This window comes from Lepisosteus platostomus, chromosome 4 (assembly GCF_059453375.1).
Source record: "Lepisosteus platostomus isolate fLepPlt1 chromosome 4, fLepPlt1.hap1, whole genome shotgun sequence".
NCBI lineage: Eukaryota > Metazoa > Chordata > Actinopteri > Semionotiformes > Lepisosteidae > Lepisosteus > Lepisosteus platostomus.
Window position 1 is genome coordinate 29763008 of NC_142614.1, and position 21694 is coordinate 29784701.

The 21694-nt window shown below is 36.0% G+C and overlaps 1 protein-coding gene, 1 long non-coding RNA gene and 3 other non-coding genes across 9 annotated transcripts in view; 4 read left to right on the forward strand and 1 right to left on the reverse strand.

Moving 5' to 3' along the window:
• The first annotated feature begins 10487 nt into the window (after positions 1 to 10487).
• Positions 10488 to 18003, forward strand: LOC148673098 (uncharacterized). 3 transcript variants are annotated; one of them, XR_015935936.1, is made up of 6 exons: positions 10488 to 10618; positions 11641 to 11754; positions 13495 to 13558; positions 14743 to 14839; positions 15880 to 15960; positions 16816 to 18003. It is a non-coding gene; the product is annotated as an uncharacterized LOC148673098 (long non-coding RNA). The 3 variants fall into 3 exon arrangements; XR_015935935.1 differs by having other exon boundaries at positions 15880 to 15930; XR_015935937.1 differs by lacking the exon at positions 10488 to 10618 and adding an exon at positions 10671 to 11392 and having other exon boundaries at positions 15880 to 15930.
• Positions 13029 to 13163, forward strand: LOC148673099 (small nucleolar RNA SNORA13). Its single transcript, XR_015936253.1, has one exon. It is a non-coding gene; the product is annotated as a small nucleolar RNA SNORA13 (small nucleolar RNA).
• Positions 13631 to 13767, forward strand: LOC148673100 (small nucleolar RNA SNORA13). The gene has a single exon (XR_015936227.1). It is a non-coding gene; the product is annotated as a small nucleolar RNA SNORA13 (small nucleolar RNA).
• Positions 15992 to 16128, forward strand: LOC148673101 (small nucleolar RNA SNORA13). The gene has a single exon (XR_015936264.1). It is a non-coding gene; the product is annotated as a small nucleolar RNA SNORA13 (small nucleolar RNA).
• epb41l4a (erythrocyte membrane protein band 4.1 like 4A) overlaps positions 17848 to 21694 on the reverse strand; it is a 130407-nt gene continuing 126560 nt past the window's right edge. For all 3 annotated transcript variants that reach the window (XM_088629366.1, XM_088629365.1, XM_088629364.1), the window contains exons 20-24: positions 20634 to 20681; positions 20129 to 20197; positions 19549 to 19659; positions 19222 to 19303; positions 17848 to 18491 (exon numbers count right to left, since the gene is read on the reverse strand). In XM_088629366.1, the coding sequence (XP_088485492.1) occupies positions 18384 to 18491; positions 19222 to 19303; positions 19549 to 19659; positions 20129 to 20197; positions 20634 to 20681 (418 nt within the window). In that variant the 3' untranslated portion in view covers positions 17848 to 18383. The remainder of the gene's footprint in view (positions 18492 to 19221; positions 19304 to 19548; positions 19660 to 20128; positions 20198 to 20633; positions 20682 to 21694) is intronic.

Here is a 21694-nt window from a genome sequence, read left to right on the forward strand (position 1 = left end):
GAACTTGTGTGTCTCTAATAATACCAACTGCTCTGGTATATTCTTGGCAAAAGCTTTACAAGTTGGGTGTTATGAGTATTTATATTACTTATTGATTAATCCACTCAGTCATTTTCTTATTCACTTTTTTCGTAACCACCTCTTTGTACCTGATACAGTTCAGCTTTTGGCTTTCTTAAGGCACATGGAGCTGCTTCTCCTAACCTGGTTGTGTAGCCTGGAGGGCCTATGCATATTAACCAACTGTTTAATACAGGGAAGTACAGAACTGGGGCTGAGGATGGAGCAAGCCTAAAATCCCATTTCTCACCATGACACTTTACCAGTCTTTTCCAAACTCAGTGTCCAACCTTGGTCAAATTTTGAACACTTTTAAGGAGAAGTCATCTTAGCTGAAGTCAATTCATCTAATGACCTTGTGTGAAATACAGAATCATATTCAGCATTCTGTGTCTACAATGTCCCTGCGCTACCCTCTACTGGCATAAAACAGTTTTAACACTCCAGATCCAGGTGGCTCCTTTATAGGCTGTTGATGACAATTTTGATGTGTCACAAGAATTGTCTGTCATGCAAAACGTTTAGGCTCGCGAAGCAAAAAAAGACCATATACCTGTAGCTCAATGGGTTCCTATTTATTGGAATGTTGCATGAGTATTAGGTGACTACATACAAGCATGAGAAAAGAAAGCTAGCATAACAACAGATGGGACACCAGTAATGGTCAGCTGATGGAGTAGACTTACTGCTTTAGCTAGTAGAGGAAAATGTCAAAAATGTTCTGAATTATCACTGTATCTTACATCAAGAGCAACACTGTACAAAATCAATTGTAGTGAGGGAGGAAATGCAAACAGTGCTGAGAACAATTAAGTTAATCAGATCATGTCAGAAGAACTGGATATGGAATATGGAGATGTGCTTTAGAAGGTTCAGTGGTTAGGTTGAAGCAAAATAATAAAATGATTCTTTTAACTCTAAGTAGAAATAAAACAGAGCTTGAAAAGGAAGGATGATCTTACATTCCTGGTTGACATCATCAGTCTACTCAGCTCCTGATTTCTTACCTGTACAAAAGCACTAAACTATTTGAACAAAACTGCTGCTTCCTGAACAGCAAATGAAAGCTTGAAATCATACTTTTGAAATCTCACTTTGCAATCCTTAGAAAAGTAAATGAAGGTACGCACAGTACTGCAGAGATTAGTTACTCACATTACATTATTATTTTCAAACAACTAAAAATAGGTTTTCATGATTTTTGCACCCATTTACTTTCAAAGCGGATGAGGTGTCTGAACAGCTGCAAATTGAATTTCAGCGTTTCTCAGCTTGGAAAAAAAAGAAAACCTGTCTTCATCTCCAAAAAGTCTACTAGTAAATTGAGGCAAAAAAAATAGCCAGGCATAAAAAAAAACTCACACAGAAGCAGCTCTCTCTTTTGGGTACGTACTGTATATAAGTGAATCAAACTAGGGAATTATTTTTTTTCAGTAGAGAAACAAAGACCAAAGGTCACAACTGGAAACTAAAAGTACCTTCATTTGAGGTGGAAACAGGGAAACACTTCTTTACATCAAGATTTATGATATCTGAAGCAGGCTTCCCAAATAGGTGGTTGAGACCCTAACTCAAGCTGCCTGTTCTTTTCAGTTGTTCTTTGACCTGATACATTAACATTCTTTGCAAGTAAATGTATGGATATTTATTTGTAGTATCCTCTGAATTGTATTTTAATAATGTTTATGCATGAATTTATGACCATTTTCCCTACAGTATGTAAATCAGCAGAGGTGAAATAAATGTAACAATATAGATTAACTTTAACCCTGTTCACTCCGATTATCTGGAACTGTGTGAAATGGGGAACGCAGACTTCACTATCAGGAGGTGAGAGTCTAAACTGTAAAATATTCATCTGCTCCCGATCTTCACTCTTAGCTGGTTAGATACCCCTCTGTCATGATGGGTTTCGTTTTAAAGAAAAACAATATAAAAGTCATGAATTATAGGTTTTTTAAGACTCTTTCTAAACTCAAATAAAAATGCCTTTTACCTCATCAGTTGTATATCTTAACCAAAGCCTAACCGAATTATGTGTAAAATATGTTGCTATTTTTACCCCACTAACCTAACCACATTAAATGCCCTTTTCACTGACTTCTAAAAACTATACTTTGCCAGTCATTTTTCCCCTTTGTCTAAATTGGTGTGCAGAGTAAAAATGGAATAGACCCTACTATATGTTCTAATCTACTACAAATACATTTATTTTCATCTTTGTTTTGATAGGTTTTTATGCTTTCTTTCATCTTCTCTCTCCATTGCTATTCCCAATTCTTTCCTTTCTATTTTTTTAGCTCTGTTTCTTGTATTTTCTAAAACAATTCTTCTTTAACAACTGCTTTGCTTGTATTTTTCATTATATTGCTGCTTCTGTTCTGCTTAGATTTTCATAACAGAACAAATGATTGTGTAGCTCCTCTAATATCTGTTTCTTTAAGATTACTGATGTAAGAATACAGCAGTAAATGATCCAAAGTATGAATATAACAATAAATCTATGATATTTACTGACAAAAACTTTATTTACACTGAGTCTGCATTAGTACACAAATCAAATGAGCATATGTTAAACAGCATGTTTCTTCCATGCATGAACAAGATCCTTTAGAAGCCTTTGGGGGTGACCTGTTGACCTATTGTCCTCTGTCATCAGTGGCAGCCGTTGGGTAGGTGACAATATCAAGTAGAGTTCCATTGAGTTTGCTGCCTGGGGACAGGAGATACTTCCAGCCTGTGCAGCCCACAGAAAGGTGAGAGTTGAAGAGCTTCCATGTACTGTAAGGTGAAGAAATTATGGACTGAGTTTTGTTTATATTTGGTGCCACTAAGCAGCTCAGCTGCCAAGCTGTGTTGGTAAAATAATAAAATGATTTTATTTAGAAAGACAGAGCAAGCTAGACTTTTGTTCTGTGTTGTATTTCCTCTGCACAGTCTATTGTTTTTCTATATCCAAGACCCTATCTATTTAAAAGAACTATTTTCCTGAAGCTCAGTATACTGTAGCTTATCACAGTGAATGAAGGCTTATTGTTTTAGTGACTTGGATGAATTGGACAAATGAGCTCATGCAGTTTTAGGAATGCTGATTGAGGATCTTTGTCATTTACACCTGTGTCTAATTGTGTCACTAATAAATAAGAGGAGACAATAATGTAAAACAGAGGGCAGCTCACTAAATGTCTTGGAAATTACGGACATAAAAAATTACTGTGACCTGCCCTGGGTACATAAAATAGATAGAATTGAACTTGTTGATTCGTATAAGGATACAGTTAGTTTAAGAGCTTGGCTGGCTTTGATATCCTTGAATTCCAAATTAGTAACTCAAAAGGAAGAGCCTGCATCTGTCTGCTACCCAGAAATGTTTAAGGGTATTATTGTCGTAATAAACTGGTAAAGTGTGAGCTTTCATCCTTTTAATTCCACCATACAACTTTTGTTTGTCAGAAACTTTTCATGGTGGAAATATCAAATAATCTTATGAAATTAATGCAGCTCTTTGAGTAATATCTAAACAAAATGGTTCTGTTCTAGATACTGTATACTATTGTGCAATCTTTTAAGTGTATATTTAACTCATAGTTCCTTTAACAGTCAGGCCATACTCTTTTGAGACCTTCACAAACTCATATGCAATGATATTTCAATTCCAAAAAAAACAGGCTACAGCCTCCTCTAGACCAGAGCTAGAGTAGGACCAGATGGACTCTGCTAGTGATCTGGTATACTTACCATGCAGACGTACTAGCAGCATTTACCCAATTTAAGTTTGCCACTTGTGACAGTTCACCATCTGTGCCAGATATGTGCCAGTTTTGGCACAATTTACACTGGGAAGTCTGTTATCCAATCTTAGCTGTTATGAAGCCACACTAACTGCAACAGATTTTAGAGGAGTGATTCTCATGGTTTTCCAGTTTAAAGTAATATCAACTGTTTCCTTGAACATTGAGCTCTTTGTATTTGTATTGCATTTAATGCTGAGATTGCCATTTATCAGAATCTGAAGGACTATTTTACTATGATTTTTTAATGCTTTCTAAACATACTGTATTAGTTAGAAAAAACTTACAATCTTGTTTTGGCACTCAGCATGTTGATTTAGGGCTGAAGTGCTACTGCAATTCTTTCCATTTTAAAAATGAAAAAGACCTATAATATAAAATATACCAATAAGCTGGAAAGAAGAGGTAAAAACACTACTCCTATGTTGACAGAGCTATATGTAAATTGTGCACCGAACAAATCCTTAACACTGCAGATTTTTTGAGTCGCAGCACTGAATTTTGATACTTTCTCCACAGGTCACTTATCTTCTCTCACCACAAAGGGAGCATATATAGTAAGTGAACAATCAGCCTCATATGCTATATTATTGTATTACCCTTTGTAAATTCTGATAAAGGTGTTTGTACCTATGTTTTCTAGAAATCACAGAATGCATTCTGGGATTAAAAGTGTCAGTAGTAAGAGTAATGTATGTAAAGCTCCAAAATAGATATTTTTTGCAAATGTCAGTGTCTGTTTAACAATGTAAAATATGTACCATTTGTCCCCTTTCAAAGTCAGACGTTTTGCTCACACTAGCATAGTCTGCAGACTGAGGTTGTGCATGTTATTGCACATCTTTCATGATCTCACCATGTGGGTGGAATGTCCAATAAGAACCTCATAACATGTCTATTTATGTATGTCTTGACTTGCACTAGTACACCTGCACTGTGTTAAAATAGAACAACTTAGGTGTTTCCACACTGTGCAAATTTCAAGCTTTCCCATGACACATGGTATGGTTCTGTTTTTGTTAGTTTTTCATTTTGTTCATGTCAGTCAAAAACAATATAAATCAATTGACAAAATCTTAGAAGATGAAAAGCTTTATTTAGTTAGACCAATTTACAGCTCAAATATTGTATACAAAAGACATCTATGCAAGACTGGAGCCAAGGTTGTACAGACACAACTCTTTTATGTTTTTACAATTACTGCAATTACTTCAATAGTGAACAACTAGAACAGAAAGAAACACCTGTCATCCATTTACTTACTGTATGCTCAGTTTAAATGAGGGGATTGAACACAATGAATGACATTTTTCTAACAAGTATACAGTACACAATAGTACCCAGAAGCAAATTCTATACTTTTGCCTCATATTAATCTTTTGATCTGAAATACAAATTTCATAAATATATAGCAAAAATTACAAATTTTACTTCACTGTCCCAATACGTATGCTTTTTATTGTACTTCAAAATTGCCTTGTAATGCTAGTGTAACGAACAGTTCTTTCCGGACCCTATGCGGACCACACAATCCGACGGAGTGGGGAAACACTAGGGAAACGTCATGCAGGAAAACGGGGCGTGTCCAAGGTGCGCTGGTGCACGGGGGAGGTGTGGCCGAGGCGAACAATCCAAAAGAGAAGTCCTTAGGGAATATCCAAAACACAAGGGTAAGTCCAAAACCAGGAGATCCATCAGAACAAAGAATTAAAAACCACGAAGGCCGGGTCGGAACCGGCGGACGGGGAACAGGAACGGGACCAGGCGCTTCCAGGTCCCGGACTCGCACGATATGGAAATCAGATGCAGAGCCCGGATGAGCGTCAGCGCCTGGCTTTTAAGGTGGGCTGGGAATAGGGAGCAGGTGCACAGAATAAAGTCTCACGTGAAAGGGCTGGAGCACCCTTAAGGAGGGGGGACTATAATCGTGACAGCTAGATGCTATTCTTAAAATATGTATCCAATTAACTGGTACTGGTCATTCAAGTAACAAAGCAACTACAACATAGTGAAATCTGGATGGCCACCTGAGCACCATTTTGTTCTCCGTAGACCTGTATATTGCAAAGTGTTCCTGAGCATAAATTGGGCAAATAACTCTGTGCTTGCTTTTTTAATTGACTTGGAGGACACAATGTTTATACAGTTAATTTAAGATATGCTTGGATAATTTCAAAGCTGCCTGCAGTTCCAGGATCTAGTCTGTTTTTGGCCTTTACAATTTCTCTGTTTTAATCCAAAAGTTCTGTTTTTTAGAAGGATTTGCAGTGGTGAAAATAATTATTTGGAGAGATTATTCAGATAAATTATTCAACTTTATTTACTGCATCTGTTAGATCCAATTTAACAACTTTTATACCAGATCAGAATTCTTCAAACCACTACATATTCAGCGTTATCATGGGGATATAAGAATCACCCATTGTAAACTCTGGCACTCCATATCATTGCTCAGATTACTCAGAAGTACAACTTCTTCTGATGTGGGAAAGTCTAGGTCTTCAGGAAGCAGTTTATATAACTGCTTAGAACAATTCATTAACTTAGTGTCAAACTGTTCAGGCAGCCTGTATTGGTTGTTAATTTATTAACATATAAATTAAGAATTGAGCTCTGTCTCTTTGTGTAAGTAATTAGTGGTTCACAATTATCCAGGAAAGAATTCCTGGATAAATGGAGTTTTGGAACTTTAGTTTTAATGAAAGCCAGTAAACATTCCAGCCTGCATGTTCTGGGATTTTATAACCCTGCAATTAATAGTAGAGTTTTTGAAGAGTACCTTCCCTCAGATGTCATTTTAAGATGAGAATGAGCTAGAATACTACTTAAATCATGGCTCACTACCAGCAATAAAGTCCTTCTGCTTTCTAATCACATTGAGGTGCCTTTTTCTAAATTCATGGTCAGCCCAAACTGTTAAAATATGGAGCCACCTGACTCCCAAAGGCATCACTCTAGCTCTAGAAATTAGATGGCATTCCATTTAGGATAATTTCATTTGGATGTTGTGTGTACTTGACATATGATATAAATGCATATGACTGTAGTGAATACTGAGATAGGAAAACTTTATAAATATGTTCAATGAATGGTATACATGATTATGGGAAAGTATTTCCACTTGATTACAAAGACTATGATTAGTACAATGCACTTTAGCACTAGTACTAATTATTAGTATTAGTACATATTACCCAGTACTATGATTTTCAGGAGGAAAAGGGTCCAACCTGCTTCTGTCCACATCCATGGGAGTGCACATCGACATCAACGATAGACTGAAATGGTCTAAGAACACTGAGGCCATCTACAAAAAGGGTCAGAGCTGACTTAACTTCTTGAGGAGGCTCAGGTCCTTTAATTTATGTAGTAAGATACTACATTTGTTCTATCAGTCAGTTGTGGCGAGCACCATTTTCTATGCAGTGGTATGCTGGGGCTCTGGGATTAGAGCAGGGGATGCTAACAGGCTGAACAAGCTCATCAGAAGAACAAACTCTGTCATTGGGTCTGACCTGGACCCCCTGGAGGTAGAGGCTGAGAGGAGACTGTTGTCCAAACTAGAGGCCATCATGGACAACATCTCCCATCCCCTCTATGACAAGCTTGTGAAAATGAAGAGCACGTTCAGCAATAGGCTGATCCAACCACGGTGCAACAGGGAGCGTACAGGAGGTCATTCTTGCCTTCTGCCATTAGACTGTACAATGCATCCACTTTGTTTCTGAGCAGGGGCAACATTGACATTGACCTGTTTTTGGACTAAACAGTAAACTCTCTGCTACATCTGGCTTTCCCATTTACAACTGTTTTTGTGCAATATATGCCAGGGACTTGTGCAATACATTTATATTTATATTTATGTTTATATTTATTTTGTGCAATACAACTTTTTGTGTACTGTTCTGGTTTGTTCTTTGTATATTCTGGACTGTGAGTAACTCTTCTTAGTGCACTTCTCACTGACTGTACTGATTGTATTGTATGTATTGTATTATTGTATTATTTCGTTACACTGTGCTGTGTTGACTGTGTTAAGCTGCTGTTGCACTGCAATTTCCCTCACGGGATCAATAAAGGATCTATCTATCTATTAATACATTTAAAGATTAAGGATAATACTTAAAACAGTTAAAAAAACAATTCATACTACACCTCATCATACGGTTAGGATTTTTTCCATTTACATTCTGTCATTAATTTGTTTAATACTTTTCTGCTAAGTAACTTCCAGAGATTAAAATCACCTATTTTTGTGTACGGATTTTTGGTCATTTATACCTCTGGATTTCTCTTGAGGCAATGTGGGTGATGTTCCTAGTTTAAGATTAAGGATGTAGCATCATTGTCTTCAAATGAATTACGAACTCTTGTGTTACTTAGCGTTTTTCAGGATCCTATGCAGACAGTAGAATCTGGAAGGGAGTGAAACAGACACAGGGAGGAGATGACAAGGAACTGGCCAGGTTGACAAACAGGGGGGCGTGATGACAGTGCACTGGTGTGTGGGGGGGCATGGTGCAGACGATCAAGTCCGAGGGAGTCCAGGGGGAAAAACCAGGGCGAAGTCCAATAGTCCAATAGAGACGACAAAACGACAAAAGTTAAAAACCGGAGAGAGATCCAGTGAAGGGACGGGGAGATAAAAAGGGGTAACGGGACCAGACGCTCCAAGTCCTGGACTCGGCTGGGTCAGGATGCCGATATGAGGCCTATGCCCTCAAGCCGCGGGCGTAGGTCGACTTGGTGGTAGGCGGGCCTCTGGGCGTCCGTCTTCCAATGCAGAGCCCAGAATAGGCTTTTAAGGAGGGGCTGGACAGGAGGAAGGTGCAGAAAATCAACTAAAATTTGAAAGAGCTGGAGCACCCTTAAGGGGGAGGGATTACAATCGTGACATCTTGATCTTCTGGTTAGAAGTACAGAGACCTAACAAATTCTCAACACTGTATTGACACTGTTACACTGTGCTCTTATATTTTAAATATTACAGTGACATCCTTATGTACCTCTGTACTGTCTTTCATAAACCTGCCACATTTTCAAAGCAGGTATTGCTTGGTTTCTTACATAAGAATTACTTAGAAAGGAACTATAAGTTTTGTTTTCATACAATCGGGCCAATGTATATTAAATTCCATAGGCATGCACTAATAATGACCACATTTATTTAACATGACCTAGTAAATATGTCTCCCTAATAAACAAGTGTCACTGTTGAACAATAAAGGATAAGCTCTCTGACAACATCAATACATCATCAATACAATAAATACTCATCGAAATACAGAATAATTCAGTGCAATTGTTTTATACCTATCTCTCTTGACACCATACTGTAGCTCCTCTTAAAACCATCTCCTTTATTTTCTTTGCCCATTGGTACACTGACCAGCTGCTCTCAATGAAGGCTCCTGCAAACTAGAACTTAGGTTGTGTCTTTCTGACCTCAACATACTGTACACTTTCAGTCTTGGAAGGATTACTTGACTGAATACAAGGATATAATATCTGTCTTCTAGATCCAGCTACTTCTCCCTTTCATTGATCATTGAGAACAACCATAACAATCTTACATATATATTCTCTACCACCAACAGACTGCTAAAGCTAAACTGCCTGCCTCATCCAAACTTTGCAACACATTCTTAGAGTTTTTAGCTCCAAGACTGACAACATCTGGCATCACATTCTCTCCACCGCGCATGTTACAACCACAACTCCTCCCTGATTGCATAATTATGCTGGTCTCCTTCTCTCTAGCTTATCTCCACTTGACACTGTGTGCTGCATATGAAATCCACCACCTGTCTATTAGATCCCATTCCTTCTGCTTTATTTCAATCCTGTTTCTCTACTCTGCCCTGTTTCCTTCAATGTAATAAACTAGTCCTTGAGCACTGATGTGGTACCATTGGCCTATAAAACAGCTGTAGTTACACATGAGCCAAAAAACAAGGGTTCTGGACAACCTAAACAAGTTTTGCCCTATATCCAACCTACCCTTTCCTGCAAAACAATTTGGAAAATAACCTCTTCGAACCTTTCAGACAAATACACAGCACGGAAACTGCCCTGGTTATAGTCACTAATGATCTTCTTTTGGCATCTGATTCTGATTGTCTTTATATCCTTATTCTCCTGGACCCCAGTGCTGATTTTGACACTGTTAACCATGACATCTTATTTTCTCATCGTGAGACTGTGTTTGGAATTTGATCACATTATTCCTATCCTGGAATCTTAGTACTGTCTTCATACAGAGTTATTGTGGACTTCAAAATCCTCATGCTCACCTGTAATGCAACTCAGCAATGTAAGTCTTGGCAACTCAGTACCTGTCTGACGTACTATTCTACTTTCCCCTTCTTGCTTTTCTGCTGTATTCCAAAGCCCTTATTGTAATTGCGTAATTCTGCTGTTTTCACTCATTGTGTACTTTTTATTATTCTTGTAGGCAAAGGTTTGTAGGCAAACTTTGTCAAAGTATAAAACCCGTAAAGCACAAAAGCGTATTGCTTCCTTGTTTTAGCATTTTTTAACTATATCAGAAAATATCCAACTGACCAACTAATTTATTTGCCGTAAACAACAGCTTAATGTCTCTAGTAAAAGAAAATATCAAACTAGGAACTATTATACGTGGAATGTTCTGAGTGACAGACATTTGAGAATAACGGAGCGGACGTGATGTAGCCAGTAGGCGCACACTTTTAGTACGCCACATCCGGCAGGGCTCTCTCTTTGGTTGGAAGACGCGTTTGAATGAGGTGAGGTGGCTGTCGGACATTCTGTCTTATATCATTTAAAAATAAGCCATGTACGCCTTAAAAACTTGCATGGGGTTACTTGTAAAAGGCTAGAGAAAAATATGTGCGTTAATTGCCAAGTTGTCGAAAAAAGTTTGTTATAGAATGCTTTTCTTACTGGTACACGAGTATATATGTTTTTAGAACGTTTGAAGGCTTGACTCCCACGTTGATAAGAATTAAGAAAAATAATGTAATATGGCTTCGATTATCTGCAGTCCAGACCTTCAGTCAATTATTTTAATTGGTCCGCGGTCTGTTGAGCATTCCACGTGGCACGGTATCTATGCAGCGCCTCTGACCACATGTTTTGGGAAGCTTGACGCTTTAATATATTCGTGTTATAAAGTTAGTATATAAGCATTTAAATGATTGCCTGAGCATTTTAGGGCAGCCTTATGTATGGAAAGTGAAAATGTTGTAACCTCAAGTGTTCCGCCTTCTTTGCCCTTGTTGTGATCGAGCTTCCCTAGTTCATAAGTAAAATAAATATTTACACTATATAGAGCTTTTGTGGAAACTGCAATCAAAGCGCTGGTATAGTTAATACACCACTGTGCAGCTTCCACCTGCATGGTACGACAGCAGCCATAGTGTGCCAGTACGCTAACCACACATCAGCTATCAGTGGGGAGAACAGAGTAATCGTGGAGGCCATGATAAGTAAAGACCAGGGGGAATTTGGGCTGGGGAATTACGGCGTCCTGGCCGAATTATATAAGACTAATGTCGATGGTAAGGTTTTGTACCAACCGACGTATTCATTAAAAATATGAACGTTTGCATACGATTTTGATTGTGTTGTGTGTATTCTTAAGATATCGCTCTAATTTATCTAAATTAGTAGTTTCCATGCGAGCACTCGCACAGAACTGTATGATGAAATGGGATGCTGTTTATTGTATTCGCAATGCTGCTCTCATCCTTTTAAATGATCAATCCTGGTACCGGTAAAAAAAAAAATGGAAAATGTCTGTTTTCAGTTTTACACGAAACGTCCATCATGTGTCCCGCTTGCGATCGCCACGTGGTCAAGAAGGCGGTATTTGCACAATGGAGTCTGGTCGAGCCACACTGGTCTCGGGTCACCTGAGCAGGTGGGGTTCTACATTCGAATCAAAGAGAAGTTTGTTTACAGTCTTTGTGAACCAAAGCTAGTTATTTATTATTGTAAGAAGCTTAAATGTGGATTAAAAGATTAATTTAAAGTCACCTTTTAAATTCCTGTTAAAAGATAAAGATAAGTTTCATGGCTAGGAGATTTAAAATAAGGACCAATGTAAAACGGTCACTCTTCAGATGGTAATCAATGTATTTAAGTCACATGCTGTGTAGTTATTTCATTAAGCAAACTAAAAGGAAATGCATATATAAAAATCATTAGCTTTTAATTACTGTACTGTAGCAAAGTTTTAGTTTATGCGAGTATAAAAAGTCTTAAAATTATGTACGTTTAGTGGTGGATAATATTGACATATATACATTATATACAATATATATATATATTAGTTTTATCTCACAATATTAAATCACCTGTATTTGTTGGCAATGTGTTGGAGAAGCATGTTGTTGAATTCTAAGCACTTAAAATTAAATGTTTTAGTTTATCACACTCTGCAGTTTGAAATCATGCACCACAGAAGCTGAAAGATTTCTTAGGTTTTAACCAAAATACAACAACATGCGTGCACTACTATATATGTTAGAATAGGAAGCAGTAAAGCAAGTCGATGTTAATTCAACATCCAAAAGTATGATTTTGGCTCTGAAGCTGCTTTTTTATGTGGGGAATGGGGGAGAGCACAGCAATGTGAGACAATGGTTCACATGGTTGGTTGAGGGGTGGTGAAAAATGGGTAAAGAGATGGGGATTAAGACAGTAAATTCCAGGGGAGGTGCAGAAAGATATACATCATTGAGTGAATGGGGAAGTATGAACATTGCTTTAGATTAATTATGGTTTCTAATGTTTTTCTGTTGTAGTCTTTTTAAATTCCTGTTAAAAGATTAAGATAAGTTTCATGGCTAGGAGATTTAAAATAAGGACCAATGTAAAACGGTCACTCTTCAGATGGTAATCAATGTATTTAAGTCACATGCTGTGTAGTTATTTCATTAAGCAAACTAAAAGGAAATGCATATATAAAAATCATTAGCTTTTAATTACTGTACTGTATTACTAAAAAATACTGTAGGTATATGATCATCAGTCCTTTAGATGCATAGCTTTCTTAAGTCTTTTCATCTGAAAGAGTTACAGCATGAGATGTGTAATAAAATTATTTAAAAACAAATCCATCATTTATCTGATGTATCTTGTTGAGAAGGACATATACTTGACACCTGAAAAACCCTATATTTGTCCATCTTTTGCCTTTGTGTTGCCCATTCATTGCCCACTCCAGATGAATGAGGTGTCAGACAAGGCACACATTAATTCTTGCAGGGGCTTACTTTAAGGGCACAAACTGTGTTCCCTGTGTAAATGTTCCTAGCAAGTACAATAAACTAGAAATGGGATACTGAAGCACTAACATCAATGGCAAATGGGAAGATGAAGACCATGGTTCTCATAATTAGAAACTCGCATTTAATCTGTGGTTTAAATTTCAAGCACTTTTTTTCTCATTCATTCATCATTTGGATATAAACCCAAGGTCCCTTTAAGAGACTCTGTTGACACTGTTTATTTCGTTTTCCGCCTCTTTGGATTGTACTCAAATGATCTATCGTTCTATAGCGTATTGATAACCTGGGATTTTTACTTTAGCTGGAACAACAGTACTTTCCTCATATGTGATTGTAGTGCATTGACTTGAATTTTCATTTTGTTTCAGATTTAATGTTGGTGAAATCCGAAGTCTCTTTGAAGCATCAGCATAACAGGATGCTGGTTTGCTGGTAAATTCCCCAAAATAAATACATAAATTCGTTAGTGTTAGATACATCCATTTCTCTGCTTTAACTCAAATTTGCCTTTTTGTGTTGCCCATTCATTGCTTTTTGAACAGATGAATGTGGTGTCAAAAAAGGCATACATTGACTCTTGTGTTGACCTTAACAAGACGCTGCCTGTGCTATCTTGTGATAAGTTAACAGCAAGTACAATGAGAATGGTTTTAACATCTTCTAAGAATATTAATCTATAAAAAATCCAAACACTTTTTAAATGCTAAAACTAGCAGATCTTTTTTTTCCTCCTGTGTAAGGTTAGGTTGCAAAGGAGTGAAGCATAATATACATTTTTTTTTGTGGTCTGACTTAAGTTTTTGAATTTTTTGTTTTCTGCTTTTTTACTTTTGAATTTGCTTACATATATTACTATATCCGGTAATTTTCTGTTAATCATCTTTGGCTGTTGATTATAAGGTTGTATGGAATTTTTATGGTGTTAAGTTCTTTTTCCTAACAATACAAACAGATCACGTGATACTGAATTTACTATTTTTTTATTTCATATATAGTGGGTTTATGAACAGTAATACTGCTTCCATATTTAAGGATTTTCATCCAAATTATTTTAAAAAATATACAGAAGATTATTAAAGGGTTTTGTTACATACTCTATATTTTGGCAAGTGTTCATCCAGTGATCTTAGCTGGCCACAATATACAACCATAAAACATTCAACACAATCAAAATATGAAACTTTTTTTTGTTTAGTGTATATCCTTGAAAATGTAATATGTGTTATGCTGCTTCTCTGAATTACTGCTTGTATTACTAGCAACATTTAATTAAAACTTTAAAATCTTTGATTTGGCAGAAGTAGCAACCATCCCTAATTATGTTCTCCGTGATTTCTTTGTGAAGGCTTTTAATGATGTATGAGGATTACAGCATTGTTAAGACAGTTGAATCCAAATTACAACATGCATGAAGTGTCTAAATGGGTCTAGTCTCTGTTTTTTCTCATTTTATTTTTGATTTCTTTTGAAAAGGCAAACTTGTGCCGTTTTAGAGTAAGGCCTTGAAATCCATTGTGGGCTAGTTTGTTTCCGAGCTCCATTTACCTTGAAAGCTTTTTCTAAACATCAGCAAACTGCTTTGTAGGATTGAGCTTGATTTGGTTGTCACTTTCTAGGAAGTATCACAAACATCTTTTAACAGACCTGAATTGAAGTGTGGAGATCACTGTACCTGTTGATGTTGCCAAAGTTACTTCAGGACTGGGTCTCACAGTAAGTCAGTTTTATTATAATTAGTAGTTGTTCACAATGTTCATCGGTTTATGCTTGAGTATTATAGAATGCATATTCTAAAATTGTGTAGACATTATTATATGATAACTACAGGTTTTAAGAAAATTTCAAAATTCAGGTCTTTTTGGCATTTTCTTTGTGTATGTTTGGAGTTATACTAATTATAGAGAATAGGTACATAATTTCTCTCCCACTATATAAGGGGTAGGTTTCCTTTCTCTACCTCATAAACTGCTAGCTGCTACTACAGTCTGCTCTGTGATTAGCACACATGCCTATCAGTCATGAAAAGGACAGTAAACCTGGTGACCTTGCATTTTAGTTCTCCTGTCCCACCCTTTTCACTTGGTGACATAGCTAAGAAAAATAAGGGTGAAATAACGGAAGTGACATGAATGGTAATGTTCAATATGTGTTAATTGCTAAGAAAGTCATAATGTAACCTTTATGTAACCACAGAGGTTGGCATATACAGTTACAATGTAACCTGCAGAATGAATCTACAGAAAATAACCTGTTAAACTAACCAGTAATTCAGTTATCAACTATAAAGTTTAGGTAGGTGTCAAGGGAATCATATCAACAGTGTTTGGCAAACAAGTTTATAAAGAAGGATGCAGCTTGGTCTCTAGTGGTTGGTTGGCTAATACCTTATTGATATTGTGATCTGATACAGCCATTTGTTTTGCAATATATCTCAAGGAGTGGGGTCTGACTGGGTAGTTTGTTTGCTATGCTTAATCAAATTTAGTAGGAGGTTCAAGCCTGACTGTTGCCCTAAACAAACTATGAAACCTCCAATGCTTCTTTATTTGAATGAGAAGTAAAACTAAGATCCTGTTATGGTAATGCTTTAAAGGCTGTTGGCAGTTTTTTTTTCAACTACTGTGGATTCAAGTCTAATAAATGAATTTTGTAGCAAAATATTAATTTTTGATAACCTGTTTTTTTTTATTTTACCTAGAAGAACACTGCTACATTGCAATTAAAGTGTATTAACTTGGATTTATTTTTTCCAGATTTTTTTTCAGAAATCTGAAATCTCTTCACAAGAGGATGCCAGTTTGCTGGTAAATTCCAAAAAAGAGTACACCGTGTTGGTTAATCCATTTCTCTCCTTTAACTCAAATTTGCCTTTTTGTGTTGCCCATTCATTGCTTTTTGAACAGATGAATGTGGTGTCAAAAAAGGCATACATTGACTCTTGTGTTGACCTTAACAAGATGCTGCCTGTGCTACCTTGTGTTAAGTTGACGGGAAGTACAGTGAAAAATGTTTTTTCCCTTTTAAATTTAACTTGTTATAAAGTCTTATAAAATGTTTACAAGTTCCAGAAGTGTTTTCTCTAGTGTAGGAATAGTTTGTGAAGGAGTTAAGCTTATAGTTTTTATTATAATTTGATATAGTGGTAAAAATCGAAAATCGTTAATTATATATCAGTATATCTGTAAAATTTTTCTTGCGTACATCAAATTAGTGTTCTTGTACGATTTGTGTTACAGAAAGTTTCTTCTTTGTAGGCACCTTAATTTCTTGTTTAATTTTTAAACAAATTAATAATTTTAGTTTTATTATACTGGAAGACGCATTTCAGGAAATATTCAGATAAAAGAATTAATACAAAATTAAGATTTCTAAGGGCTACAGTTTAACATTGTTTAATATAGGTTGCATATCACTTTCATTCATTCATGAATAGTTCTGAACTGCATCTTTCATTTGTTTTTCTTGGTTCATATGGCCAGTCAACAAATGCAGAAATTTCTGGAGAAAAAATGCAGATTTCTTTTCTGGAGAAAGCCATTAAACATTTACACTTGGGTTTTGTTTCATTGAAAAAGAAAACAAGTACCACTTAAATCAGTAATCTAAATACATCATTGTTTTTACTTAGAGTTCAATAAATTTAATTTTGTTATTATTGTACTTGAAATGTCACATTTGTTTTTGTACAGGCTTGACCAGTGAAATTGGAGAAAGTTCACACCACCTGATTTCTGACTGCTACAAAGGAAGCTAAGAACTCCCATCACACTGAAGTTCATGTTCAGTGTTATTAGTAATTCTTAGCATTTGAGTCAGTTTGTGCCTATTAACCGTCACAGATGTCACATTGTAAATGTTTTGTTAATATGATTTAAAAATGTTAATTTATCAGTATTTTGTGAATTTAAATATGCATTTGCACAGCCACTGTAAGTTCAAGAAAGAGATGCTTATTTGTATAGATCAGAATCATAAACCCAACATATAAAAGCATTAACAGGAACATGCTTTGTTAAAATTGAGGCTATTGTTTTGGTTTATAAGAGCCAGTAGTTAAACCAGGCTTTATAGTTAAATACAACTACCATGAATTTAGCCTATGTAGGTTGTAAGGGAAATATGTAGGAAGTAATAAGTCAAACAATATTGCAAATGGGAAGAAAATTTGTCCTGCGATTGACTATAAGTGCCATATTGATCCTTTATCTTACCTAGATCTTTTTTGAAAGATCCCAGAGAATCTAGTTCAGCAGTATGTCTAGGTAGTTTGTTCCAGTTATAATTCTTCATTGGGTTTGTGGTCCTCTTATCCTTCAGGTGTTTTTTCCCAAGATTATATATAATTGAGGTCTGAAGATATTTGGTACCACAGGAATTGCTGTTCTTGTGATAGTTTCATTGTCTATTTGTAATAAAGCATAACTTTTTTTGCAGTTAAAACTGCTGCTACCAAATCAGGTTTCTAAATGTATTATAATGAAGTCATTCAGAGCTCATCTGAAATGAAAATCAGAAGACACTCAAGAACCCTTGGGGCAAGGTTACAGACCCTTGATATAACACATCTTTAGACTAAATCAGCTTTACCTTTCATGGTTTGCTAGTGTTTGAAAGGAAACCTTGAAGACCTATAAAGGTTTCAGTCCTGTGACTACATTCTGTGCCAAAAATCATGGTACATTGTATCTTATTAGACAAAAACAGGATATGACCAGAAAGACTTTTGGCAACTGATGCATTTATTATGATCTAATTTTTGTATTGTACTAAGCCATCAGATGAAAACTTGATTGTAAACAGGTGAATAAAATTAACTACATTTGTGCAAAAAGTACAGCAGCATAGATACATGATGAATAAAAAATAATTCAACTGATGATAGCCTGGCTATACTTCTACATTTATCATGTTGCCTACACACGTTTTAATACTGTATAAAATGGAGGTCAAATAGCTTAGAGGTAATGGCAACATAAAATTGTCCCTTAGATTGGAAAATATTGAAGCAGACAAACATACATTGAAATGTCTATCTGGAGTCATGTTGAATAATCCAGTGTATGGTCATGCATAATCTAAAATGTACACAGTAACAGTTCACTGAAGGAAAGTAGCACTGCAATGTACGCATGTAACTGTCAGTTGTTTTTCCATTATTTTGTTTCCTTCGTAACACGGAATCTGCACATTCACATTTCTGGTTTCAAGCAAAATCAGGCTTTTGTGTTGACAAATGTTTCTCAAGTAAAGAGCTGGGTCATGTCTCAGCTTTTTGTCTGGCAGTGTGAATGGTCTTCACTTTTGTACTGCATTTCACATCCTGGTCGGTGACTTCTGAAAGATTGTCTTTGGATCCATTTTTCTTCTGAAAATAATGTTGAATATAGATTTAGATACAATGAATTGAGACAACATGACAAAAGATTAAACTGAAATAAAATTGACATAGTTAATTTACATAATTGTCACTGGATACATTGGTAATAACATGCTTTTTAATGGTTTATAAAATTCAATTCAGCTGCATTAGTCTGATATGTGCAAATTTGAGATGCAAGAGGAAGGATTTCTAAGTGAATCCTGTGTGAATTCACTAGAAATGACCCACATATTTTACAGGAGAGGTTTTGTGTGTATCCTAAATATAGAAAAGCGGCAATGTGCAGTAGAGATTGGATCTCTGGAGCTGGGTTGTGGTTCCATATATTAGGTGCACCAGTGAGCAAGCTATCTTACTAAGCTTGTTCCAGTAAAATGCCTGGTTGTATAAATGAATACAATTTTGGATAAAAGCATCAGAATTACAAATTATCATCAATATGTGCAACCATCCATTTTCAGTTCGCATGTCCTTGTTAGGGTTGTGGGGAAAGTTTCAATAAGGTAAAAAGAAAGGTCTATTGAGTATTTCTTTGCTGAATGATGAATGGGTATAATCCTTACAATCCTGCAAAGCACAGGAATTGGATTTAACAATGTTTTACTTAGCTGTAGCTTTTTGCCAATACCTTTAAAAGATTTTTTTTTCACTCTGAAAACAACAGGTGTGCATCATTAGTATAGACAGCTAAGCACTAGAGAAAACAAATGCTGACCTGCTGAGAGGGAGGAGCACTGGAGCCCTGAGAGTCAGCTGTGCGAGTCACAGGCAGGGGAGGCACAAGGTCAGTTCTGGAGCTGATGAGGAAGAGAATTTTAACATAGCAGAATTCCTGAGATCTGGGGTTAGGCGCTGTACATCTAACTAGTAACTCTAGAGGGCAGCTTGTTTGGGATGTACTGTACCATCCTTCACAATACATGTTTTAAATCATCTCATTCACACACATATGCAATACATCTTAAAAGATTCATGTTTGATAAGCTGGAATTTTTCAAACTTATTTGTGACCCCCTTACATTTTAAAAAAAGAATTGCTTACTTTACTTCTGAAAGCACAGATCTTTCTCCATCGGAACACTGGGATCGTCTGTACTGGCGAAAGCTTCTTGGTGAGTGTGAATGTCGTATTCGGATAGGGTCTCCTTGAGTTCTTAAGGAGGAAGAAAATGGCTTTACATTGAGTTATGATAACATTTCTATGTTATCATGTACAGTAGGCTTGTTTCTTAATGAGTAGACACATGCACACATACTGGGTTATTTCAAAGATGTAGAGTAAGGTATGCCCTCTAAAAAAGAAACTACACTTTTAAGGAAATGGCTCTAAAACTACAATTTAATGAAAATTGTATTTTTCAGACAAATTTGTCTAAATTTAAGAAGTTAATGAAAGCTTCATAAGCAAAGTTAAAATTAATTTTACTTTGTAATCAGTATTTTCAGATAAATGTAAGACTTTTTAGAAAACAATCTGCAAGACTGAAAAGATTACAATAAGATCATTTTCATTTAAGTGATTGTATTATTCTTTTAAATTATAGTACTATCCCTTTAATCTACATTAATATTCCAAGAGTAAACATAATTTCTAATGCAACAAAAGGTTATATTTCACTTACTCTACTTTCTTATATGGAATCTCTTTTAGTTGCTCTTCAGTCAAACCAGAGGGATCAACAAGCTCTTTCCTAGAAATAAATGTTAAGTAGTTGGTACATGGTTCTATGATCCATACCAACAGAAAAAAATTGGTAAAAATTTAATTAGCCCCTTTTTCGGACTGCTGTTCTTTATTTGTGTGCTGCCCTTTTATGTTGCTATGTTAGTCTACATATAATGTATTCTCAAAAAACAACTCCAAAATTAAGTTGATTTCATAGATCCTTTCCTATATTATATCTGGGGTACAATAATGTAATTAACATCATCACAAATTGGTGTTTCTTCTTTAAATATATACTTAATAGAATATATTGTATATAACTGTATCCAAAGAAACAAAATGTGAATATTTTTTTGGTGATGGATCTGGTAATCATGACTAGTCATTGCCAGATCTGCAATTACCTATTTTATATTATTCCCTCTTTTCTGTCCATTAAGAGAAGGCTTTTTGCCACTTACTGGATGTGCTTCCAAAGTTGCTCTTTAGCCTGAACATCTGGGCTTCTCCTGTAAGAAACAGATCATGCTACTGAGGTTCCTGTAGCAATTCATGATGAGAGCGCCGAAATGGCAGCAAAATGAACCAGAATTGATTTTTTTACAATGCAATCAGATTCTGTAAATCAGCAATTATCTAATTCTTTAATGCCTTAACACTTTAATGCTTGGGGAAATATTACAATACCTCAGATGCCTGAGTGTGACATTGGAGAACGCTTCATTAGTTGAGACATATTATAGACAAACATGGAAAATCAATATAGTGCCTTGCAAAAGTATTCTGAAACATGTAGAATGTAGCCATTTTATTCTGTTGATAAAATTAACTTTAAGCATAAGGGTTTTTAAAATGTACGGTTTAAGGTGTTTCATACTATTTAATAGACGCTTCCTAGTTTTAGGCTTTTCATTTTGGCAAAAACATTCTAAGAACTCAAAATTAGACCTTGAAAAGAAAAATAACTTTATTTACTCTTAAAAATGTTACACTGTAATATCTGTCATTGTGAGTGTTTCATGTGCAAAATCTATGCAATGGCCACAGGATTTCTGTCAGCGTTTTACACCCAACAACATCTCAACAGGTGGAGGCAAAAGTCTGTTTCCATTCATCCATTTTCTAACTGCTTTATCTAATACAGGGTTGTGGGGGAGCCAGAGCTTATCCCAGTAAGCAACGGACTCAAAGCAGAATATACCCTGAATGGGATGCCAATCCATCACAGGGCACACACAAACAGACACACACTCGCACCAGTGCCAATTGTCCTAAAAGCCAATTAGCCTACCAGTATGTCTTTAAACTGTGAGAGAAAACTGAAGGAACCAGAGAAAGCCCACACAAACATGGGGAGAACATACAAACTCCATACAGATAGCACCCCAGGAATTGAACCCAGGACCCCAGCACTGAGGCAGCAATACTGTCCATCCTTAAAGTCTGTTTCTATGTGCATGTATTAGTTGGCACATTTACCCAAAGCTAACATCTTTAAAAGATTCTAATTGTTTTCAAGTCA